The sequence below is a fragment of the Cyanistes caeruleus genome, unplaced genomic scaffold, assembly GCF_971803275.1.
Source record: "Cyanistes caeruleus unplaced genomic scaffold, bCyaCae1.hap1.1 HAP1_SUPER_29, whole genome shotgun sequence".
Taxonomy (NCBI): Eukaryota; Metazoa; Chordata; class Aves; order Passeriformes; family Paridae; genus Cyanistes; species Cyanistes caeruleus.
The window spans coordinates 138344-164184 of NW_028256297.1; the positions used below are offsets into that span (position 1 = coordinate 138344).

The following is a 25841-nucleotide window of genomic DNA, read 5'->3' on the forward strand; positions in this document are numbered from 1 at the left end:
TTTTACCAGAGAAATTATTGTGATTCTTTGAAGGTTAAAAAAAAAAAAAGAAAAGGGTGTTTAACGTGAATATTAACAGAAGTTGCCTTGCAATAATTGGTTTTAGAACCTAAGGTTAAAATATGGTGTGATTTACAGCTTCTAAGAAAACCTTCCAATTAATGTTATCTACAGAAGAGATTTGCGGTTTAAAAAATAGTTACTTAAGAGAACTTTACTGTACAAGACAAAGTTAAGTTAGAGTATATATTATCTATCTGCTTGTTTGTTCCACAATTTTAATAAGGTAATTTCAATGTGAGTTCTTTTGGTATATAAAACACATATAACTGCATATATACCAATTTGGATTTTGGATTTTAGTTTAAGAATTGAACTTGATGCTTCTGAAAAATGCTACAAAAGCTGAATGACAACTTGCTAAATCCTATGTTGTGGTTTTTTCTCTAGAAAAATTGCACTTTAAAATCCTAACCAATTTAAGCATATACTAGGAAAATTCCTATTATGAATAAGTATTTTTAGTAACATTTGCAGTTACTGTGAGTTATTCTCAAAGCTAGATGACATAGAATTGTGATGTATTTGTTACATTTTTATGATCTTTATAGTGAATCCACGTTATTGTTATATGGTGTTTAAAAGGTATATATCAAACTTTTAGCTGCCTTTTGTAGTAACAGAATAAGATTAAGTTATGTTTTTATTTAATATCGATTAAGTGTTAATAGAATTAAGAAGTCAAGTTTTATTATGTTTAGGCTTGAATGTTTTTAAGTTAAGTTTTATAACTTAGATATTCCTTTAAGGTCAAGTTTTTTCATTTCCGTTTGTTATAATTAATTTTATTAGGTTTAAATATTGTTTAATTTAAATTGGTTTATGTTTTATTGGAGACACTTGTTTAAACTGCAAAGTATAGTTATTTTCCTAGAGAAATGAAGATAGCTACAACTGAAACAGCTGTGACAGAACACTGATGAACACCTGCTTGTGGATAGAAGCAAATGCACTCCGTGACACCCTTGACTTCATCGGGAGTTCTATTGGTTGTTGCAATCTCTGCAGTTTTGGTTTGTTATAGCTCTCTTATTTTTCAGTGTTTCCAGAATTTTAAGAAGATGTACCATTGCTGAGGATCAGCTGCCATGGGAAAGGCTTCAGATTAAACCAACTGCTGCATGGTTTAATTGGTCTGGTACCTAAGGCTTCTGATCATTTGCTTTGTACAAATGCATTTTAACAGTTTGCTGTGCTGTAAGCATCTCATAGCTGCTACTACTGAGAACCTTGTTCTAGAAATGAGTTAAGAGGCATCTTTCCAGTTTAAAGCCAGGCCCTGGCCAAGCCTTGACTTTACCTGGAGAGAATGTTTGCCAACAGATCCAGATGTTTTCTGTACCAAGTCAGTATTTGAGTCACTTTTTGACTCAGCAATTTGACCCTATTAATATGACAGCTGGATCAATTTTGAAGTGGGCTTGGAGAATCATTTCCGGAGGTGATTATCCAATCCTTCACTGATTTTTTTGTTGTTTCTGTTTGTTTGCAGACTATAAGATGCTGGTGCAGTGTTTTAGTAGTTAATAGTTTTATATTACATATGTTATTAATAATTTAATTTAATGGATTTTTAACTGCTATAAGTTCTTATTCATTGTGTATATGGTTTTGTGTTAATGTTGATGTGTATAACAGAAGTACATCTCTTTTTTTTAAAAAAAAAAAAAAACGGGGGAAATTGATACCTTTGAAGCATTTGTATGAACGTAATTCATTAACTTCAAGGGGAGAAGTGTCTGTGTTTGTTGGCAGGTTCAAAAAGGTCACCTGTTCATCTGACCAGACTGTGTGCCTCTGAACATGAGATCCAGTGAACAGAGAAGTCACCACACAGCCTTGGTACTCCAGATATGGATCAGAAGTGGAGCTGTCAGGACACAGTTGTGACTGAACACTACACAGACAGCTGCCAACAGAAATTTTATGTTGTTATTATGATGTTGTGTCTCTACCAATTTTTTCAGTTATCTTCTGTTTTAAGATTTAGAAGGATGTGAAGAACAACTTGAACATCAAAGCCCTCAGTCACGGCTCAGCTGCCAGCTGACATCACGGGAGCAGTGAACGTTTCAAGACTGAATCGTGTTAAATCATAGTCTGTTTCTGAGAGAAATTCTGTAGAAGATCTAAGAAAAGTGTAGAAACTCCATCTAACTCTATATAAAGCAAATTGTAGTTGTGTGTTTGTCCTTTCAACAAATTGCTTTCACGCTTAGACTACATATATACCAGAGCATGTGTGTTAAAAGTAGTTAAATAATAGTTTAAGATAAAGACTAGTCTGTGTAGTAGTTGTTATGTTAGTATAAAGTATAAGCATTCCCCCCTGCTTCAAGAGGTAGTGTAAGCATCTTTGCAAGTTCATTTAACGTTAAAGTTTTAGCTGTGAGTTTGCAAGTATGGTGTCATTTACATGGAACAAACTGCTTATGGTAATTGTGCTGTGTATAGTCCTGACCAACTGTCTGCTAACATCCAAAAGCGACAGAACATATGGGTCACTCTGGCACACTGGGCTGGCCAGGGGTCGATGTGTCTGGGCCTGGCCACGCCTGGGGATCCTTTTCGCACCTGTCTCAAAGGAGTCCCTGAACGGGATCCTCCAGCATTTAAAGGTTTAATTAGTAATGAGACTCGACTGAATCGATTGGCAATGTTGCAAGAGTGCAGTCGCACTGTTGGCTTCACATCAAGACAACTTGAAGCCTGTTGGCAAGCAAAAATTACCAAAGTTCTCAATGTTACAACCCTCAGAAGAATTAGATTTGTTAAGTTCCACCAATACCTCAGGTAGATGGATAATGTTTGAACTCCCGACAAAAAGTCATTCTAACAAAGTAATGCGGCACTGAGCTGCAGTCAACCCTATAGCTGATCTTGTTACTCACACTGAAAGTAAAGCCTTTTCTTTGCGGTGCAATCTCACAGGACAATTACCAAAGCAATTACCTAGTTCCATATTCCTAATCTGTGGGGATAGAGCATGGAATTAGATTCCTGATAGTCCACATAGAAGACCCTGTTATCTTGGGAAACTTAACTTTGTTCCATCCAAGCCTACACCAATTGCTGAATGTAGCTAGCAAAATGAAAAACATCAAACAGTCAAAGTGAAGCCTGAATGAATTAAGGCCTAGCAACTCTAAAAAGGCTTGCTTGCTAGACTAAGGAAGAATTGAACTTAACATCCACAATGTTAAGTGAGCTTTCAGCCAATGTGAATAGTATACATCATGCAGTATTATAAAATCGAGCTGCAATTGACCTTTTGCTCTTAACACAAGGACATGGTTGTGAGGAATTTGAAGGCGCGTGCTGTCTGGATCTTACTGATCATTCAGCTTCCATCCATAAGCAACTACAACAGCTACAGGATGGGTTACATGCCCTGAAAGAAGATAGTGACCCCATTAGAAGTTAGTTCGCCAGCTGGGGCATCACTGGATGGTTGAGGTCTCTTGTGCTAGAAGGGGGACAGACTTTACTTATAATGTTAATCGGGATGTTATCTTATCCAAAGCCTGGCTTGTGCAAAAAGAGAAAGGGGGAATTGTTGATATATTTTATATATTAGTAAAGACCTGTATGCACAAACCAGCCTTTGAAATAAGTCATAATATTAAAGGCTAAAGTCCTTAGAACCTTCATGCAGAAGAGAGAGTAAAGCAAAACAATATCCTTGTGCGTAGGAGAAAAAATGTCAACTGTGTGTGTTAGCCAATAGTAGCTTGCTCTGCCCGCAGACCCTGTAGAACCCTATAAAGGGTGTGCTAAAGATAGAAATAAACGGCGTTCACGATTACTTCTGTAAAGACTGGTGAATAGCTGGCAGTCTCTTAATACTAGGGTATGTTTCCATGGCAACCATCACCTACCGTTCTGTTGCTATGGCCTGTTTCCATGGCAACCACCACAGCCCCCTGCTGCTATGGTTTTTATCCATGGCAATCATCACATCCCATTGTCATGATCTGTTTCCATGGCCACAATCACCACCCTTCTCTTGCCACGGCCTGTTTCCATGGTAACCATCACAGACCCCTGATGCTATGGTCTGTTGCCATGGCAACCATCACTACTCTTCCATTGCTATGGTCTGTTTCCATGGCAAACATCACAACCCGTAAAGCTACCGTCTCTTTCCATGGAAAGCATCACCACCATTTTTTTGTGGAATTTTTGTAGGATCTTGCAGAGCTTTCTGGAAATTTGTGGAAATTTTGGTGAATTTTGTGGAAAATTTTTGGAATTTTGTGGGATTCATCTGGAATTTTGTAGAAATTTGAGAAAATTTAAATAATATTGTCAGATTTTTGAGGAATTTTGTGGGATTTTGAGACCGATTGGGGAATCTTGAGGGATTTTTAAGGAATTTTGTGAGATGTTTCTGGAATTTCATAAGATTGTGAAAAAATTTAAATAATTTTGAAGGTTTTAATGGAATTTTGTGGAATTTTTTGGGAATTTTGTGGAGATTTTGGGGGATTTTGTGGGATTTTTTTTGATTTTTAAAAGATTAGGGGTATTTTTTGAGATTATTTTGTGGGATTTTGTGGAGATTTATGGAATTTTGTGGAAAATTTTTTGGAATTTTGTGGGATTCATCTAGAATTTTATAGGAATTTCAGAAACTTTAAATAATTTTGTGGGAATTTGAAGAGATTTAAATAATTTAGTGAGATTTTTGTGGAATTTTGTGGGATTTTTGTGGGATTTTGAAGACATTTTGGGAATTTTGAGGAATTTTGTGGAATTTTTCTGGAATTTTGTGGGATTTTGAGGAGATTTAAATAATTTTGTGGATTTTTTGTGGGATTTTGTGGGATTTTGAGGAGATTTTGTGGGGGCCGTGGAACCCCCGGATTCAGAGATCCTGGCCCTCCCTTGGAGGCAAGGCACTTTCACTAAGAGAGAGCAAAGTATCAGTCCAGCAATCTTTCAGTTAGTTATGTTAAACAGTTACACTCCATTGGTGTTCTCCCCTGCCATCCCACCCCGATACCTGTATCCCAGTTTTCTCCCAGTCCCTCTCCTCCCCTATAAATACCCCAGTTTTTCCCCTGTTCCAGAGAGCTGCTGTCACTGGCTCCCTTCGCCGAGGGCCCGGCTGTAATAAAGGCCAGTTCTCTGTGGAACGCCACACAGCGCTCTGCTCTCTCCCTCCGTGTCGCCTGCACGCTGCCGCTGAGCTGAGCTGAGCTGAAATCACTCGCCGGGCAGAGGACGTGTCTGTGCCCCGGGCAGTCCAACCACGGAGCTCTTTTCCGGGAGTTGCGGCACCCCTGCCACCTCCACCGCCGCGACAACCTGTGAGAAAGCACAGTTGGGTTCTGCTCAGGCCATTTCAAACTACCTGGGGTGTTTGAGACTTGCCCTTGCAAAGGCAGCATCTCAGGAAAAGTCCAAGTTTCTCTTCATGGACTCCCAGGATGTGTTGGCTTGGAAGGGACCTTAAAGCTCCTCTTGTTCCAACTCTCAGCACACTCAGGACACCTTCCCCTAGACCAGCTTGCTCCAAGCCCCATCCAACCTGGCCTTGAACCCTTCCAAGGGTCAGACAATCACAGCTTCTCTGCAACCTGGTCTATTCCTCCCACATCTAAAATCATACCAAACTTAGCAGCCTCAGAGATCGATTTCTATCAAATAGCTACATTTTTCTAGGAAAGAAATATGGCAAAACTTGTTTGCATCTGACTTTGCAAAATCAACACGAGCTCTTCAGAAAGGGCTTCCGCCCAACCACTTTTCTTATTTTTGCCCATTTGGTGGAACATTTGCATTCTGTTGTTTTATGGAGCAGTATTTTAATGTATCTGGCTGAGGCTGCTTCAAATAGTCCAGCGAGATACCAGGGTGTGAGGGGTGGAAACCTGAGCTCTTACACATCCAGTACTTCTGTTGTTGGAAGTCTTCAATCCCACCTCTCTGCTGGGATGAAATAGGTGCTACTCATCCAATTTATAAAGTATGTGCATCAAGCTGACACAATTTGAAGACTTCAAAATAAAAAAGCCAATTGAAACAAACCTCTGCTCCTTTCCATTTTCTCTGTGCCACAGTTTAGGACAGAAGACAGGAGAGAAAGATTGTTTTGGCTACAATGTTTTCAGGACTCTACAAAGAATATCAAAACCGCTCTGCCACACTCTCAGCTGCTGCAGCCCCAAAAAGCACTGGCTGTCTTTGCTCACAGACTCACAATTGTGGTGGCATTTCTACCACACCACAGGACAGCAATGTTTTTCCTTTTCTCCTGGAAATACCTACAGCACTTCTGGGTAGCAAGGCAAACATGAGCCTCTTTTAATGACCCTTGAAATTGGACATGTGAAATGAGGTACACAAAGCCAAAGGCCAGCTGAACCTGGCATCTCTGAATGGGTCTTCACATTCTTCCCGGGAAGATGAATGAGAATCACTTTTTTGGCAGGGAAACTGCATCAGCTGGCAATTTGCTGTAGAAAATGTGCTTTCTGCTCCTCTCACAGCCAAAACTCCTACCCATTTCTTGGAAGTCCTTCTTAGATGAGGACCATGTTCAACTGAGTGACAGTGAAGCCAAATGGCAATGCCGCAATCAATTGTCCTGTACACAGTCTCCTCCATCCACGTGGAAGGTTACTCACGGGCACACAGGAGGAAGGAAGGAAGCAAAATGCATCATTGGACATAAAGTCAGACGTGTTGAGGGATGAAGAAATCTTGCAGAGATATGGAAAGCTGCCCTGAAAACCCAGTTCAGGAAGAGCCTGAGCTGTTTTGTGCTTCTAGGCCTGAAGATGCTCAGGATCTTTCCCAGATGCTCAACAGGCAGTAGGATTGTGCCTGAATCTGGCTCTGGAAATGCCAGTGCCTCAGCTGAGAGCTGTGGCAATGATTTCCATTGCATGGAGAGGGGCCACAGTCCTGCAAGAGTCTTTCAGCAGAGCAAACAGCAGCCTGGAGGGTGGGCCATGCTGCATCTCTACCACTGCATGCTCATCCTTCACCACAATGCAGAGCTACCCCCAAAGCTGCCATGGATCACTTTTTCTATTTCTCCTGTTGCATATATTTTGGAGAAGTTGTTCTAGGTGGCTTTGGATGGTGATCCTGTAGGAAGCAGCCATTTGCCTGCTGTGATATTCTTACAACTAATACTAACTTCTCATTGCCTTGGGTTTGATTTGGGTTTTTATTGATTTGCTTGGTTGGTTTCTTTGGGTTTGTTTGTTTGTGTTTCTGTCTATTTTGGTTTGAGGTTTTTTGCTTTTTTATAAATGACTGGTGAAGTTGGCACAGCCAAACTCCAGAAAACGTAAACCAGGCTTGACTTTCCAGAAATTGCTTTTGGCTGGCTTTAGCTGCATTCCCAGGATCAGGATCAGCAGTAGATATTTGCAGGTTTTGCTCTGCATCATCAGCTTGCCCAGATGTTTTTCAGTGTTTCACCAATGGAGAAGACAATGGATATTTTGCCAAACCTCCTTTCAAACAACAAAACTTGGGGCAGCACGACAGAAAAGAAGAAAAGAAAATCTTCCCCAGTTGGAACAGAGCCAGAGTCCCACCATTTTCCCCTCCACTTTTATTTATTTTCTACATTTAGCGGCAAACCTTCCATCTCCAAAAACTTCCATCTCTCACTTCCTGATGCCGTTTGCTACCCTTTAGCCTTGACCCCCACGGATCTGACTGCTGTCCATGTGGGGCTGGGGATGCTCAGCCTGGAAAGAGAAGGGGCTGGGGAGGCCTCCCTGCAGCTCTAGGAAAGATGGGCACAGAGAGGAGAAGGCTTTCAACTGCAGGAGTGAGATTGAAGTTGGATCTAATGAAGCTGCTCTTTTCCACTCAGGCTGCTGGGGCACTGGCCCAGGCTGTGCACAGAGGCTGGGGATGCTCCATCCTTGGCAACATCCAAGGCCAGCTGGGAGCGGGGCTCTGAGCAACAGATTCTGGGGGAAGATTGCTCCGCTTGGAACAAGATGGTCTTTAGGGTCCCTTCCAAGCCCAAGCACCCAGGGATTCCATCATTCTAGCATCCCCCTTGTCCACTTCAGCCTGGGCCTGGGCTCCTGGCAGTGATGTCACAGCGCACGCTCCAGCTAGAACTTCCAGCATCCAACAATGGCCACAACACAATCCTTGGCTCATTGTGTCAGCACGCTCTTCACCCTGTTCCAAGGCTACCCCTGTCACCTTGTTGTCACCTGCTCCCTCATACCCCCAGCAGTCCCCAAAGCTTCCCATTTCCTGGATTTTGCTATCCATCCCTGCACGATGTCTGCATTTGTTCCAAAGAAGGTATGGCACTATTCCATGGACTAGGACACCCCGCAACTGCCTGGGTGGGCTGGAGCTGTGTGGGATAGTGTGGGAAAGGGACCCCACTCGGAGATTTTGCTACCTCTGCAGGCTGGCACAGACAGAGAGGAGGAGATGGAGCTGGATGCACTGATCAATACAGAAGAGAAAATGGAAGTGGACAGAGAGGAGACTCGAGAGGAAGAGATGGAGGTGGATGTAAAAGAGATGGAGGAAGAGATGGAGGTGGATACAGAGATTGATAGAGAAGACATGGAAGTGGAGAGAGAGGAGACCAGAGAGGAAGAAATGGAGGTGGAAAGGGAAGAACACGTTGAGGAGATGGATGTGGATGTAAAAGATGAGGAAGACGACATGGTCTTGGGATGAAGACCGATGCCAGCAGCAGAAAAGGCAGGTGCTCCCCACGGGCAGAGTGGGTCCCCTGCTGCCAGCCTGGGGCTGGGCTGGGCACTCCCTGCTCAGGGACACGCTAGCCCATGCACTGGATTCTGCTGGCCATCCCTGGCCTGGCCTGGGCTTGCTTTGGGCCACACAAGCCCTGTTCCCGTGCCTGAGCCACAGCCCCCAGCCCCAGCCAGGCTCACTTCTGGCAGCAGAGTCCCACTGTGCCAGTGTTCCAGCCTGGCATCACATGGAACACCCCTCCATGCCTGACTGCACTGACCGTGCTACTTGTTTTTCTTCCAGGACTGAGGCACATCCTGGATAAAGATGCACCCATCTGTATATACGTTTTAGAGTTGTTGTCTTCACAAGAGAGGTTTTAGAGTTTGCTTAAGTTTTCTGTAAATATTTTTCATATTGTTTTGTTAGATATGTTCTTAGGTAAATAGATTCTATACTTTGTTGTTGTTGTTGTTGTTGTTACAAATATTCTGACAATGTAAATATGTTGTGTAGTTCATTCTTGTTCCTTTTCTTCTACAAATAAACATTCTTTGTTTTTCACACCCCAGTTCTCTTTGCATTTGCCTCGGGCACATTTGCAAAGTTGTGCTTTCCACTCGCTCCAGGTTCCCAGGGCTGGATGTCCCGGAGGGAGCTGGCACAGCCAGCCCAGGAGTGGGCTCCCTGTGCACAGGGGGTCCCACTGACAGAGCTCACCCTCTCCTTGCAGTTTCTCTGGACACACTTGGGAGCTGGAGGGTTTGGGGCTGGGCTATGCAGGCTGCAGTGTGTGGAGCTTTCCCCAGCCACCGTTCGGGGTGTGTGTCTCCCTTTTCCCCAGCAATTTCCTTCCGTCTTCTCCTTCCCGACGTTTCCCCTCAGCAGGGCTGAGCCTTTTGCCGCCCTTTTTCCCCTCAGCGCTGGCCCCGCCCCCCGCTCAGGCCCCGCCCCCTCGGCTCGGAGCGGCTCCCCGCCCTCCGCTCCCTAATGAGCGCCGTTCCTTCCTCCCTCATTAAAACCTCGCTAATTAATGCCCTGGCGGGCAGGAGCAGGGCTTTGCAGGAGCTCTGTGGGACAGCCTGGCTGCGTGGGGCAGGGCAGAGATGCCCGCTCTAGGCCCTCCCCTTTCAGGGTAGGGATCCAGGGCACCGTGAGCTCCCCCGGAAAAATGCTCCGTCCCGGCCCACAGCTACACGAAAGGGAGAGGAGGAAAGCAGGGTGCCAGAGACACAGCAGCCCTCAAGAGTTCCCCAGCTGTGTGTTCTGCCCCCGCCCCACCTCTTCCAGCTCCATGCCATGTTGAGAAGAGCTCAGAAAGAGCAGGAAAACAGAAACAAGCTCCACAGCGAATTCCTGGAAGAAAAAATCCATGGATGGCCAGGAGGCTGCTGTGGCTCCTTCCTGAAAATCGGGGCTGTTGGGAACATGGCACAGGGTGTCCCAGGACTTAGAGCTGGACCCTGAACCCTCCTGGATCTCCTTGGCACCCCTCCCAGGCAAAGACTGTCCTGGATATCCTCCTGGATCTGCCCCAGGAAGGTCCCCGCTCCCTGGGGCAGGACAGGACGGGTAGAGGACAAGGAATGAAGGTCAGGAGAAGAATACAGAGATGCTTCTTCTTGTCACTGTAGCAAGAAATTTGGTTCAGTGAAAGCTCAGCTGGAGATGAAGGTGGCCAAAAATGTGAGGCAGAATAAAAATTGACTTGTTAAATACATTAATAAAAAACAATTGTAGAAATTACATTATCCCCTTCCAGGATGTGGATGGTCACCTGACAAACAGGGACACAGACACCGTACAGGTTTTCTAATGCGTTCTTTGCATCTCTCTTTGCATCTCACCCATCCTTTCCCAGTGGAAAACATGCATTATACCAAGGGACACTGCAAAGTCCTTGAAAGGGGCAAACCCTGCTCAGCAGAAACCAAACCACCCCTGACTGAACCACAGCATCCCCATCTTGAATCCAAACGCAGCATGTGCCAGCTATTGGGAAGAGAGGAACCCTATGGCAGTCAAAACCAGAGCAGTGGGACAAGAATGAGCACTCTTTGGAATATCCTGATTGATTTAGAACAGAGGTTCTGCAGAAGTCGGTGAGCTGCTAAGAAAAAAGTCTTGCAGTCCTCGCCAGCCATTTCAGGAGAGCTCCCCAGAGACAGAGGAACTTCACCTCCCTTTGTCTCTGTGGGATCTTCTCCAGCACAGAGTAGTGGTTGTTTGAAGTTGGTGCCACTGCAGTGTCCTGGGAGCTGGGGCTTGACACAGGTGGCAGCAGCACTCTTCCTAATGTGCTGCCACTTGCTCCAGGGAAGGATTCATTGCAAGGGGCTGAGCTCCGGTTCTTATTTCCAGGCTTTTTGCGGCCATGTTCATCTTCAGGGATGAGCCAGTTGTGTTATCCCTGAATTGGGTGGTGCCATGATGTCACAAAGGGGCTGAGCGCTGGGGTGATGCAGGGCCGTGATGTCACACAGCTGTGCTGGCCACAGCACAGTGACATCACCACGCCAGCCCTATATAAACCGGGCCAGCCCCCGCAGCTGCCAGTGCAGTCGCCATGGGCCGTAGCCATGTGTGACGGTGGCGTCCTGATGCCTGCACTTGTCCTGCTGCTGGCCACTGTGGCTGTCTGGTGGGCCATTGGCTACTGGCAACCATGGAGGCGGCAGATGAGGAAGTGCCCCAGGGTTAGGCCCGAAGGCCCATGGAGGAGACAATTCCTGAGGGAGCAGAGAGTTTCCTCCATCTCCAGGAAGCTGCTCCCATACAGCCACCGACTACCAGCAAGGCTTCCATACCAGCAGGTGAGACCTGAGGAGCTGTTTGAGGCTCCCATGGGGCTCTTGAGGGGCATTCCCAGGCCAGGCCAGGGCTTCTGAGAGCAGCCGAATCACTGGCTGTTTGCAGAAGCCCCTGATGCCACAGCCTCAAACAACCCCTCTCTGCTTTGCAGCTGCTCCTGGAACCCCCCTGTGCGAAGCCTTGGGCTGTAGCCCCGGCTGTCCACAAGAGCAGAGTCCAGCCCAGGACACCGGGGACAGTGATGGTGCCACCCTGCCCCGCTCCACTCGGGCTCCTGCAGCCGCCTCTGCACCTGCCCTGGCCCAGCTCTGCCGCTCGCCAGCCCGACGGCTGCAAGGCGGTGGCCGCTGCCCAGCACACAGCAGGAAGCAGGTGAGAGCAAGGGGTCCGGCGCTGGCTGGGGCCGCTGCACTGGCGGGCACTCGGGGGGTTCCTGGGCATAAGGTTGATGGCTCGGTCTTGGGCACAGGGCACAAGAAGGAGCTGTGGGAGCTGTACCAGCTGGGCCCACAGCTGGGGAGCAGTGGCTTAGGCCGTTTTCTCAGGGACCCGCCTCTCGGACAGGAGCCCGGTAAGTGGCCAGGACGGCCAGGCGCGGCAGGAGGGCTGGGGGTGGCACGGGGCAAGGCTTGAGCTCAGCCCCCCTCTCTCCACGGCTTGCAGGTGGCCATCAAGTGCGTGGCCCGGGACACGGTCCTGCAGTGGGACGAGCTGGTGAGTGAGTGGGGACAGCGGGACAGAGCGGGCTGTGGTAAGCAGGGATAAGGCCGGGGCCGAGGGCGGGACATGGCCGGGGGCAGTGGGCATGGGCTCAGCGTGCGAGGCCCAGCACGGTGGGCCTGGGTATGCCAACAGCGGTGGTGGGTCCAGGCAGGGGCCACCTCCCAGTCAGCCCCCGTGCGGGAGGAATGCCAAGCAGCAGGGAGGCTGCCCAAAGCAGAACTGGGGCATCCCGGGCAGGGGCATTGCAGCCACAGGGCAGCATCAGGCCCTGTGATGGAGGCATAGTCTCGTCCTCACAGCCCAACGGCACCTGTGTTCCTCTGGAGATTGTACTGATGGAGAAGGTGGGCTCTGGCTGCCACAGAATCATCCAGCTCCTTGACTGGTTCGAGCTGCCTGACAGCTTCGTGCTGGTTCTGGAGCGTCCGGAGCAATCTCGGGATCTCTTGCACGTCCTGCTGGAGCAAGAGTTCCTGAGCGAGGAGGCGGCGCGCTGGCTTTTCTGGCAGGTGCTGGAGGCCGTATGGCACTGCACCGCCTGCGGCGTCCTGCACCGGGACATCAAGCCAGAGAACCTCCTTGTCAACCCAGAGACTGGCGACCTGAAGCTCATCGACTTCGGTTGCGACACCTTCCTCCAGGAGCGGGCCTACACAGAGTTTGCCAGTGAGTCCAGAGTGCGGGCCCTGCTCCCAGTGCCAGGCACTGCACGGCCCCATTCCCTCCTGGGCCGCGGGGTGCGGCATTCAGCCGGCTGCCCTGTGGCATGGGGCAGGTACTGTGCCCCAGGAGCTGGCTACCGGCCCTGCCAACAGCAAGGAGCTGCAAAAGCCAGGACCCAGCTCCTCAGCTTGGCAAGCCCGCAAGGCCTTGGGCTGCTCCGCTGGCCTTGTCAGCCTTGCAGAATGGTTTCTTGGCTTTGGCCCATTGTCAGGGGGAGGCAGGCAGGCCTTGGGGGGAAGTTGTGGCCATGGCTGCAGCCCCTGACTCTGGCAGGAGACTGGTGCCAGGCTCTGGAAGCCAGCAGCCTGCTCCTGAGCAGCACAGCCCGTCTCCCCTGGGAACATGCACGTACTGCCCGCCCGAGTGGATCGGCCTGTGCTGCTACCACGGCGATGGGGCGACCATCTGGTCCCTGGGCGTGCTGCTGTTTGAGATGGTGTGCGGGTGCTTGCCCTTTGAGAAGGAGCGTGACATCGTGTTGGGGCAGCTCTTCTTCCCGCAGGAGGTCTCTCCAGGTTGGTACGCGGCCTGAAGCAGGCAGGCTTTCGCAGGTGGCACCGCGCAGCCCAGCCCGGCCCTCCCGCAGCTGCGCGGGATGTCCATGTGCCCTCAAGGGCCGGCTGCAGCAGGTGGCCCGTGGCAGGCTGGGTGTGGCACGCTTGGCTGAAGGAGGGGACGCTTGTCCTGCCGTGCCGCTCTCCCGCCAAGGGCAGCTCCGAGCACATGCAGCGTGGCCTGGCTTCTGCAGGTGTCGGGAGCAGCTGGGCAGGAGCCTTCTGCAAGTGAGCGCCGCTTTCTGCCTTCTCTCCCCAGAGTGCCAACATCTGATCCGCTGCTGTTTGTCCAAGCACCCCATGGATCGGCCAGTGCTGGAGCAGATCTTCTACCACCCTTGGGTGTTGGGCAGCCATTTCTGATGCCTTGCCGCAGCCTCTGCAGGACCCAGTTCCCGTGTCCCACGCAGGACTGAGGGCCCAGGAAATAAAACAACCCGAAACCCAGTGCAGGCTGGCAAGTCTGGTCCTTGTTAGCAACTTCAGCTCAGGGAACCTCTTGGCAAAAGGGGTAATCAGAGTGTTCCCTTCAGCCTTTGTCAAGCTTTTGATGCCTTTCCTCCAGGTTGTCCCTCAAAATCAGAGAGGGGTAGAGCCTGCACCAGTCCCCCCAAATCAGTGGGAGGCAGAGACTACTCCCAGCCCCCTCAGAACTGGAGGAGGATGGAGATGATCCCTGGGCCCACAACACTAAAGGGAGATAAATACCCAGCCCCCGCAAAATAAGAGATGGATGGGGCCCACAGCGGCCCCCAAGTCAGAGGGGGAAGGGGAGACTGCCAGCCCCCCTAAAGAGGCAGGGAATTCTGCCTGTGCCAGCCCCGCAAATTGCAAGGGGACAGAGAACAGCCCTGGCCTGGCAAAGGGCAAAGAGTGGCCGGGGGCTGCCAGGATGGTGACAACACTGGCACCCCCCAAATCAGAGTGGGACAAAGAGCTCATACAGGCTTCCCAGGAGGAGAAAGAGGGCAGCAAATATCCCCTGTCCTCCTAAGTCAAAGGAGCACAGACACAATGCCCACCCACCCTCCCCCATAGCAGAGGGGGACAGACACAAAAGGCCCCACAAAAAGAGCGTGGGCAACCAAGAGCACTGCCGGCCCCACAAAGATAAGGAGGATGGAGAAACTCCCCATCTGTCTTTGTTTTGGAAGACAGGTGTCTGCTAGGGAGGGCAGGGGCCTCCCCTGGAATGAAAATGTAGACCCCCTCCCTCTGAATCATTATAACTTTGAACTCAAGGGGCTCTCAGACAGAGATCTGGGGATAGGAATAACATTTCTTTACTAGTGTGTATAACGAGGCAAACAAACAACAATAACTACAGTTTTGACAACAAAACAGAATCAGGGACCCCGTGACAGCCTTTTCGGCCGGGATGGGAAAGGATGGAGGAGAGGCTTTGCTTCACAAACCCCCTCGGGTTGGCAGTCAGTCCTGGTGCTCCTGCAGGGCTCTGAGGAACACTCAGCTGGAACAGCAGGGATGAGCTGAGATCCTGGGCCAGTGGCTGAGATGGATCAGCAGCTCTGTGGTGGTGCCTGGCACTGCCACACGTCCCAGCAGGACAGGGGGTGTGAGGCCACCAACAAAGAGGGAAGAAGGAGAAGCAGCAGCTTCGTCTGGGTGATGGTGAAATTCCCTTCTCTCTGCAGCAACAGCTCCCAGCAAAGTGTCCTTCTCTGAAGCTGAAGAAGCCGCCAAACTGTGCCCACCTTCCCCTTTTCCTGCCCCCTTCCACCCTGGGCCCAGCCGAACTCTTTGTGTTTCTCAGGTACCACCCGCAGTCAGGTTTTCCCCACAACTAATGGGTAAAAATTCCACAGTTGAGCCAGATCTAAAAGAAGGACACCTAACCCACAACAGCTTCTCATCTCCATCTCTTTGCACTCCAAAAGCCGAGGGATCAATCTCTCACCTCAAAACAACTCAATCCCACTGGAAACAGCTCCATTTTACCCCAAAAGAGCTCAATCCCAACTCAAAAGGGCTTGTTCCTCCTCAGAAAATCTCAATCCCACACCAAAATTACTCAGCTCCACCGCCGCCAAGTGAGATGGAGTTGGAAGGTGTTCTGGTTTAGGGCAAATTTGGAAGAAAACCACTGAATGGGGTCCCTCTAAAAAGCAAATTAAAGTTGCCCCTTCCCTGAATATTTTAGGAAAAATATTTTCTTGGAGAAAAATGGAAAAACACAGTTTATTTAATAATCAAAGCATCTACAAGCATGAGCAAGATGAATAATATTAAAGAATAAATCCTCTGGCTGTTTGAAGAGGTGGCAAATCCAGAAAAGTTCTTTCCATGGGGTGTAGTGTTGGAGTCTAGAAATACAGGGACATTTCTCTGTCTATATAATTTTTTAAAAAATACATCAATCATATATAATATTGATAAAAAAGCTTCCAAATATCCCTGAGCAAGCCAGAGTTTGTAAGAGATTAGATAGAAAGTAGAAAAATGTTTCTTTTAACACAAAGGTGAAAGTATAGATCTTAAAAGGGTTGCACACGTGGAGTAAAGATGGAGGAAAAAGGGTGTAGTTTTTAATCCTTCTTCCTTCTTCTCCATGCTTCTGCAGCTTTTAGAAGCACAAAGAATAATTGGTTTAGTCGCACTTTTAATTACGTGAGTAGATGTAGAAAACTTATTTGTTAAGATATTATAACAATACACTTGTCTGTAGTTAATAGGGTAAAAATTGGTATAAAGGTGAAAAGACCGCGTGGTTTGGGGCCATTTTGTATCATCAGAACGAAATGAGCCAGGCTGTGGTGATTTAGGCTTGTGCAGCTAGTCTGGATAGACCTGCCAAGTGTTTGTAAGGATCCTTCAATAAACACGAGAAACCAGAATCTAATGAGCCTGGGAGTTTTCTTCAAATAATAAGGACTCAGATAAGTGGGACTCCCCATGAGGAAAGATCCCAAAAGAATTCAGCCCAAAGGAAGCTGAGAGAGAGACTGGAGAAAAGTTACATAAATGTGTAATGATGTTCTAAAAATTGGATAGACAGATAGTGACAACAAATTATTTACTTCCTAATACTAGGTTTGTGTGGCATTTTTCCACAGGAGAGGTTCTATTGATTAAAAATTCATTGTAGATGACTGAGAAAGCATGTCACATGTTCCACTTAGAAAAACATGTTTTCATATAAGGGTCTGATTGTATATTGCATCTCGTAACAGTTTGGCACAGACTTCTATTTCATGGAAATAGATGGATTCATGGTTTTTCTATATCTATCGAAGTTTTTAGGTAACAGTCAGGTAACTGATGACAACCTCTAGGAAAGTAATATTTATGTAGAAACACTCCAAAGACAGCTTGGCAAAAAGTTGATAATTACTGGATTTCTGGTGGAAACCAATAAAGGAATCTAGGTTTCCAGTCAAGATAACTTTTGCATCCGTGTATGTCAGATATGTCATGATAACATGGCATAATCATTTAGAAAGTCTTTTTCAAGGCAGCCAGTTAAAAGGTTGGTTTCTATATAGCAGGGCTATACTCCTGTTTATTGTTCTATGAAATCTGGTACAGTTGAGAATAGTGACAACATGGTTATTCTAATGGGAAAATAGAGAGATGTATAATCTTTCAAAATTTTGGTCCTTTTCTTCTAAAGCTTCAAGCATGTCCCATCATGAGGTGGCACATGGACATATAGTAGTTCTACAGAGGCACTGCAGAATACTATGAGGCTCTTTGTCAGTAGGCTCATTCTGCTGTGGAATCTGTGGAGAAAGTCTCTTGTTCTCTGTGGAAAGCTTCTTTTTAGACTAGTGTCAGACTCAGGTATACAGTCCTTGTGGTTTATGATCAAAATTGTGTCTTTTGCTGTTTCTGGCTTAACCACTACTTGGGTGTTGAATCTGAAGCACTTCTCTCAGTGACAGTTTTTGACTGGTATTTATTGTTGGTTATTACAAAGCCAAATCTAAGACAATCAGTATCACAGTTGAAGGTGCAATCTAGCCTGATACAAGATTTTTAAACCTATGCTTTTATGATACTGGTCATCTCCTGGCATTTGTGATATGAAACAACAGCAGTGGAAATGCCTTAAAAATACCTTTTTTAAAAGAAAGTGATGAAAAACACTGCTCTCATTCTTTTTCTAACAGTAATTATTCCTGTTTCTTAGGTCAGAAACACTCATCTCTGCCAAGGACAGAACTGATTATCTCGTTTAGGCTGCTAAGCTTGTAGAATAAAGAGAATGTGAATAAGATATCCAATGTAGAATAAGACATCTCAAAAAAAGTGGGATTAATTATGCCTATGTTGGTTTTTTTTTATACAGTTGCCTACTATGTTATTGTTTTTCTTTAAAACAAAATTTTGAACTTATTTTTGGCATCATCTCCTCTTAAAGAAACTAGGAAATAAATCTTCTGACTGGAGTAGAAGTACGGTACATCCAAGACAGTGATTTTGATGACAGAATAACTGCCAAGAGCATCTCCCTCTTCACACTTGTTGGAGTCTGAGATGCAGATGTGTGTCTGCCCTTGTTTCTGATACTTAGTTCTAAGATTCAGAAAAACACTGAATTTCATATAATATGAAATTCATGAGCATGTTTTCGTGGTGATACATGAGAACAACTGTTAAAGTCAGATAGAAAAAGCTAAAAGTGTGTGCATGTTGATTAGAAAGTTTTCTTAAGTCACTGGGTGAAAAAGTAGTTTGGAGAGCAGAAGAAAAGATGGAGGATTTAGGGTGTTGTCTCTTGTCCTTCTTCTTTCTTCTTCATGTTCTTCTCCTAGAGGTTTTTGGGTAATAGTAAGTGATTGGACAGAAAATGCCGTAGTGCAGCACAGAGGTGATGAGTCATTGGGTCATTAAGAAAAATAATATACGTATCTAGTGTTAATTGGGTAAAAATAGGTATAAAGATAAAAGAACTGTGTATTTCGGGGCCGTTTTGTGCATCAGACACAAAGTGTGCCACAAAGCCTTGTTTGTACCATCAGAAGAATGAAATGTACCAGATTGCAAAGATTCACCTTGTGTAGCCAGCCTGGAGAGACCTGTTAAGTTTTGTGTTGACCTGTTAATAAAGACGAGAAACAAGATTCAAACGAGCTCGGGAGTTTTTTCAAATCAGAACTGCGATAAACAGAGCTCCCCACGAGGGAGGATCCCAAAAGAATTCAGTCCAAAGGAGGCTGAGAAATCCAAGAATAAAAAGAAAAACACAGAAGAGATGCAGCAGAATCAGAGAAACAGAAAAAGGATTTTTTTAGAGAAAAGTTACAAGAAGCACACCAAAAGCGCTTGTGTCTGAGAGATGAGATGATTAGGTGAGACTTGCAAAGGAACATTAGGAACATGTGAGGAAAATCAAGAGTTAGGTGTGCTCGCCAGGCTAGCGCGGAGACTTGCTGGACATCTGGAGCTGTTCAGCTGTGTTATCTACCTTTGACTGATGCAAGGAGCTATTAATCATCATGCTGCCTTAATTAATAGGATTAGTCACCCATGTCTCAGGCTAGAGAGTGAAGACACAGGCAAGCAGCTTAGCAGAAGGTTTTCTAGGAACATAAAGAAGGAATCCAGGACATTGTCCTGTATTTCCTTTTAAAACAGCTCTGAGAAATCCCCAGGATACTCATGTTAGGAGAAAAGCCCTAGACGATTTAGGTGCCGAGTCTTCTGCACTTGTGCAGACTCCCGTCCAGTGGCTGGTGCGCGGCAAAAGAAGTCTACAGCACCCGGTGTTCGCCGGCGGTCTCCCATCCAAGTACTGACCGGGCCCGACCCTGCTTAGCTTCCGAGATCAGTCGGGATCGGGCGCTCTCAGGGCGGTCTGGCTGTAGGCACTGCTTCCTCTCTCAGGAGCGCCCACCTTCCTGCCGTGCCCCGCAGCCTCACCAACACAGCCCAGACATGCAGAGCACACAGCCCGGCCACCAGGGCTGCCTATGGCCACAGCGGACTCGGAGCCACAGCCAGCAACACACAGGCCACACAAAGCACAAAACCCACACCACGCCAGGCACACAAGGCACCACCAGCCACCTGTGCCCACAAGCTCCTGCCCCTCGCCATGGCTGCCCAAGGAAAACAAGGCACCTGCCAGCACCTGTGCTACTGTTCAAAGTTATTAGTCTCTGCCATATAATAGGAATAGATGGTCCAAAATTAAATGGCCTCAATGTCACCAGGAGTTCTTCACACAGTGCAGGTGTGACATTTGAAAGCAGACAGAATATTGTCCTTTTTTTCTGTGTAACTTCTGGCCACAAGTCTGTGGCCATAGGGAGATGCCACAATGTGTCATTTAAAAATCATAATTTTTAAAAGCCCAAGCAACCAACCACAGCTTCATCTTTCTTGGAGGACTTTATCAGTTTATTTAATAACAGGAGCACAATCTAACCAAGAGAACACACAACTGTCATTCCAAATACATGGGCTATGCCCCTTTCACTTGGGCTAAGGGGCTGGATTTCCATCAGTGACCACAAGCCAGTACTTTCAAAAGTGTTTGCTGCCTTTTTCTCTAAGGCATCATTTGGGATATTTTATGGCCTTTAATTAAATGCCAAAAAATGCTATCTTTTCAAATACTTTGTAAGGAACTGAAAAGACAAACTTTCCACAGCCAAACAAAAATAGTGTGTATGTCTCTAGATGCATATATGGAGGTGGAAAAAGACAAAAGGCTAGAAGATAAGAAAAAATAGATACCATCTGGGATTGGGGAGAGGAGAGGAGGGAGGGGCAGGAATGGGACACTGCTCCAGGGTGTGTGGCAAACAGTAAAGAAAACTATTTAGAGGTGTCAGAGAAGTAGAGGTGTCAGAAAATTGAAGGTGTCTCCAAAAACAGAACTATTTGAATTTTAAGATGGAGTATCTGTAGGCAGCTAGGTAGGGAGATGACAAGGATGGGAGTATGAAAGAGTTAAGGATCAAAGGAATTGCTCGGGATGGATCTGTCTGTGAATAGCACTAACACAAGTTTGCTGCCATTTTAAGCACCAAGTGCTCCACTCAGCCATACTTTGAGATCAAGTTCCTGTAGAAGTATATATTTAAGCCTGTATGAGGGCATTTCTTCACACAGGAAAAATTTGAGCTATTCCTGCAAAGGCATGCAGCTCAATATTTGAGATATAGAGTGGTTCTGCAAGGAGATCTGTTTTCTTAGACTGATGGACTTGGAATACAAATATGAGTCCGATGTTTCTTGTGACACCTATGTCTGGAAGTTTACAGTAACCTTGAGGTGATGGCCCTGCTTCAAATTCATGCATTATGTCAATGAAGAACTGTGCACGGACTGGAATATCTGCTTACCTGTATTTTCCCAGGAGACTGTGTGAAATCATCTAAGTGTTTCATGGGGCCTTCCATTTCTGTTCCTTTTGGGAAGGCAGATTGCCTCAGTGAGCTGAGCATTGAGTCATGAAGGTCACACAACAAAAAAAGTGGAAAAAACTATTTCAGTTGGAAGAGTCCTACACCAGTCATAGAATGACAGAATCATAGAATGGCTTGGGTTGGAAGGGACTTTGAAGATCATCTAGTTCCAATCACGCTGCCACGGGCAGGGACACCTTCCTCTAGAGCAGGTTACTCCAAGCCTTGTCCAGCCTGCTCTTGAACATTTTCAGGCATGGAGCATCCGCAGCTTCTCTGGGCAACCTGTTCCAGTGCCTCACCAGCCTCACCCTAAAGAATTTCTAACATTTCATCTAAATGTACTTTCTTTTGGTTTCAAGTCATTTCCCCTTATCCTATCACTACATGTCCTTTAAAAGTCTCTCCATCTTTCTTGGAGCCCCCCTTTAAGGTGCTTTAAGGTTGCCCCAGAGCCTTCTGTTCTCCAGGCTGAACAAACCAAACTCTCTCAGCTTGTCATCATAGGAGAGGTGTTCCAGCCCTCTGATCATATCCATGGTCTCCAGCAGTCCCATGTCCTCCTTCAACTGCTTGAATCAATTCAGAGCTGAGCAAAATGTTAAGAATGTTATTCAGCTCATTGTTCAAGTACCTCTCAAACAGACAGGCTTGGAACCATCAACCATCTCTTTAGGAAGCCTGTTAGGAAGTGTTTGACCAATCTCTATTGATAAAAATGCTTCCTAAACCTCATCTCGCTCAGTTTGGAACCATTCCCATATATCTTATCACTGGATACCAGGGAGAAGAGATCAGCACATTGCCTTCCTCAGGTGTCTGGAGAGAGCAAAGAGTTTGCTGCTCAGCCTCATTTCCCCCCGTTGCCAGCACTGCTGGGTAATTCCCCCTTTTGACCAATTAATGATGCTGTGTTTCATTTGCCCCAGCATGACGTTCCCTGGGGGCACATGCTGACTCCTCTTTAGCCAACACCCCCTGATCCTTTTCTGTAGGCCTGCTCTCCCCCCACTTCTGTCCAAACCTATATCTGTGTCCAGCATGACTTTTTTTCTTAGTGTTGACCTCTACAATTCTGCATCACCAGCAGACTCTGCAGATTATGTCCTCACATGCTTCTGCTAAATTTATTTGGCCTATCTCAGGTTTTATCCATGTGATATGAAAATATTTCCCAGCCTTGTTTGTGCATTTATCACGGTCAAGTACATACATTGCTTTGAATTGAAGAAGTATTTCAATAGGTGAATGAAAACTACCAGCATTATACAAGGCAAGGCAGAAATGCAAATTAGAGGGAGAAGTTGGTTTTAAAGATACAAGTGATTAGGGCCAGTCACATTGGTTAATTTTGATTTCAAGGCCACAACTTAGACCTAGTGCTTGGCATTTTCCGCAGAAGCATTCAGTCTGGCTTTGATGACATTGAGTTATGAGGCATCTACTCTTTTCTTCATGTTTTCATTTACTGGCCATTCACTCCACATTAAAAAAAAAAAATAATAAAAAAGTTTGATAAGTATTTTGTCCTGAATGTTTGCATCTTTTGTACCCATAGTATTGTTTGCTGCTAGATGAAACACTTATTTCATATCCTGTACTTCTACCCTGAGAAGGCAGTTAGAAAATATGATCAAATAACCCCTCAGTCCTCTTTTTGATAAGTACATTGAGCTCTAAAAGATCTATTTAAAGAGTAAAACTTGGGGGGGAGAGGGCAATGATCATTTTACTTGCATGCTCCTGTAATTCCTGATGCCACGGGAAAGATATTTATTACAACAATATGTCTGGAGCTGTACAACATACAGAGAAATGTGTGCTCTCCAAATTTACTTAGATTATATCAAGGTTTTTCCTAAGACTGCATTTATCTTGCATTGCCTTGACTGTCAATACATCATTGCTTTTATGTTCTTAGAGGAGCAGGAATGAAGACACTCTGAAATGGTATTAGAATTCCAACTGGGATTTCTTCCAGTGCTGTTCAGCATAAGTAATTGAAACCGAATATTGTATTTTTATATACTCTCTAGCATTTCTTCCAAGGGGCAAATTTCTATTCACTTACTATTGTGTAGATTATAAATGACATTCTGCATTTCTCCTGATCCATTATTTTAGCATAGGATTGAGATTTTCTGAGGTGGAACAAGCCCTTTTGAGTTGGGATTGAGCCCTTTGGGGGTAAAATGGAGCTGTTTTCCGTGGGATTGAGTTGTTTTGAGGTGACAGATCGATCCCTCCTGGCTTTTGGAGTGCAAAGAAATGGAGATGAGTGTTGTAGTTTAAGGCCTGGCAATGCGGAAGATTTCGGGATGTAACAGAAAGTTAGCAAAAACCCCTCTCTGCTAGGATAGTAAAACCTCCTGCAATTAGCCAATAGCACCTAGGTGTGACGTATGTAGATGGGAGTAACACAGTGACCCCAGCCTATAAAATGCTAAGTTTGCCTGCAATAAATCACCATATTCGTCATCCATCACATTGATGCTGTGAGATATGGACCGAGCAGTTGGAGAGTGGCTGCCGTGCTGGAGCGGGTCAGGGTGCTTATCTTGCTTTAAACCCAACAGATGAGAAGCAAACTGTGACCAAAGGAGAAGGATAAGCAGCCAGGTGTACTGCCAAGGTGGATCCCAGGGAATGTGCCCAAGGTGGCTCCTCCAGTGGGGGATGGAGCTGCAGCAGCGCACGAAGCTCTTCCCGCACTCGGGGCACTCACAGGGCTTCCCTTGCCGGTGCCTCCGTTGGTGTCGGGTCAAGTGAGAGCTCTATGAGAAGCTCTTCCCACACTGGGAACACTCGTGGGGCCTCTCCCCTCTGTGGATGCGCCGCTGCTTGACCAGGTTGCTGTTTTGCTTGAAGCCCTTCCCGCAGTCGGGGCAACGGAAAGGCCTCTCATCCCTGTGAATCCGATAGCGCCGGAAGAGAATGGATCTGTTGGGAAACCTCTTCCCACACTGAGAACACTCGGAGATCCCTGTTCTGCTCTGGGAGCGCTCCTGGTGTTGATCCCAGCCCCTGTGCTGGCCTCGCTCTCAGTCTCGGAGCAGTCCCGGGGCACTCCCGGAGCCGATTCCGGTCACGGTGTCGATCTCAATGGCGCAGTGGTGCCGGTCCCGGTCTCAGACCCGGTGCCGGAGCGGTGCCGGTCTCAGTGCTGGTGCCGGATTCAGTCCCAGTCTCAGACCCGCTCTAGGTCTCAGTCTCGGTCTCAGTCTCCATCTGGGTCTCGCTCCCTGTCCTGGTGCCTCTCGAACCGAGCCCTTTTCGGGTGATTTCAGGTCCCTTTTGGGCGTTTCAGGCCACTTTGGCTGATGTTGGGGCCCTTTGGGTGATTTGAGGCAAAACCAGCGACTTTCAGGGTGGATCTTGCACCCATTTGGGAGATCCCAGGGTGATTTTAGGCCATTTGGAGTGGGTTTGACACCACTTTGGGCATTTTTATGCCCTTGTGGTTGCACTTTGGACTCCTTGGGATGATTTTAACCCCATTTGGCTGATGTTAGGCCAAACCATGCAAATTTAGTGCGGAGTTCAGGTCCATTTGGATGGTTTTGCTTTTCTCCTTTCTTTACCAAAATTTCAGCAGTTTTCCCCCTTTTTTCCCTTGTTTTTTTCATCAAAATCTTCATAAAAATCTCCCCAAATGTTCTCAAAATCCTACAAAATTCCAGAAAAACTTCACAAAATTCCACAAAAATCCTACAAAATCTCCTCAAATTCCCACAAAATTCCAGAAAAATCTCACAGAATTCCCCAACCGCTTCAAAATCCTGAAAATTCCAGAAACATCTCACGAAATTTTAGAAATATCCTACAAAATTCCCTAAAACTTTTAAATATCCCAAAGAATTCTTTAAAAAATCCACAAAATTTCACAACACCTCCACAAAATTCCAGAAAAATCTGATGAAATTACACAAAAATCCCACGAAATTCAAAAAAAACCCCACAAAATCTCCTCTAATTCCCAAAAAATTCAGGAAAAATTACAGAAAAAATCCAGAAAATTACCACAAAATTCTTCACATTTTCTCAACATCGACAAAATTCACGAAAAATCACAGGAAATTGCAGAAAAATCCCACAAAATTACTTGAAATTTCTCAAAACCCTACTAAAATCCCAAAAACATCCCACAAAAATCCCACAAATTTCCAAAAAATATAAGAAAAATCCCTCAAAATTCAAGATACCTAAAAATCCCTCAATATCCTTCAAAATTCCACAAAAACGCCAAAAAAATTCAGAAACATCCCACAAAATCCCCTCAATATCCCACAAATACCAGAAAAAATCAAAAAATTCCAGAAAAGTCCCAGAAAAATCCCTACAACTTCTGAGAAGCCTACCAAATTCCAGAAACATTCCACAAAATCTCTACAAATTTACACAAAATTCCAGAAAATCCCTCAAAATTCATCGTCTCCTCCAAATCCCACAAAACTCCAGAAAATTCCAAAACATTCCATAAAATTTCACAACACTCCAGCAAAATCACAAAAATAGCAGTAAAATTAAAAAAATACCTAAATCTTCTGAAAACCCAACCAAATTCCAGAGATATCTCACAAAATCTCCACAAATTTCCACAAAATCTAAGAAAAATCCCTCAAAATTCAAGTCTCCTCCATATCCCACAAAATTCTGGAAAAGCCTCACAAAATTCCAGAAAAATCCCACAAAATTCCCTAAATAATTTCAAAACTCAACCAAATTCCAGCAACATCCCACAAAATATCCACAAATGTCCACAAAATTCAAGAAAAATCCCAGAAAATTCTTGAAAAGCCCCACAAAATTCAAGAAAAATCCCACAAAATTCTTCAAGTGTTTCCAAAATCACACAAAATTCAAGAGAAATTCCACAAAATTCCCTAAATCTTCTTAA

The 25841-nt window shown here is 46.0% G+C and overlaps 1 protein-coding gene and 1 pseudogene across 1 annotated transcript; one reads left to right on the top strand and one right to left on the bottom strand.

Annotated features, from left to right (window-relative positions):
* The first annotated feature begins 8577 nt into the window (after positions 1-8577).
* On the top strand, positions 8578-18650 carry LOC147645188 (uncharacterized). Its single transcript, XM_086874914.1, has 5 exons — positions 8578-8727; positions 10257-10329; positions 12114-12139; positions 12232-12282; positions 12591-18650. Exons 1-5 carry the CDS (start codon positions 8578-8580, stop codon positions 13929-13931), a joined length of 1641 nt encoding a protein of 546 aa, XP_086731040.1. The 3' UTR covers positions 13932-18650.
* Positions 18651-19279: 629 nt separating this feature from the next.
* On the bottom strand, positions 19280-19398 carry LOC111942913 (5S ribosomal RNA; annotated as a pseudogene).
* Between the last annotated feature and the right edge of the window lie 6443 nt (positions 19399-25841).

Excerpts from the sequence above, each read along its gene's own strand:
- LOC147645188 (XM_086874914.1), top strand. The coding sequence starts at position 8,578 with ATGGAGGAAGAGATGGAGGTGGATACAGAGATTGATAGAGAAGACATG. Across the intron at positions 12,140-12,231 it reads GCCTCTCGGACAGGAGCCCG|GTGGCCATCAAGTGCGTGGC; the intron begins GTAAGTGGCCAG and ends CACGGCTTGCAG. Across the intron at positions 12,283-12,590 it reads TCCTGCAGTGGGACGAGCTG|CCCAACGGCACCTGTGTTCC; the intron begins GTGAGTGAGTGG and ends TCGTCCTCACAG.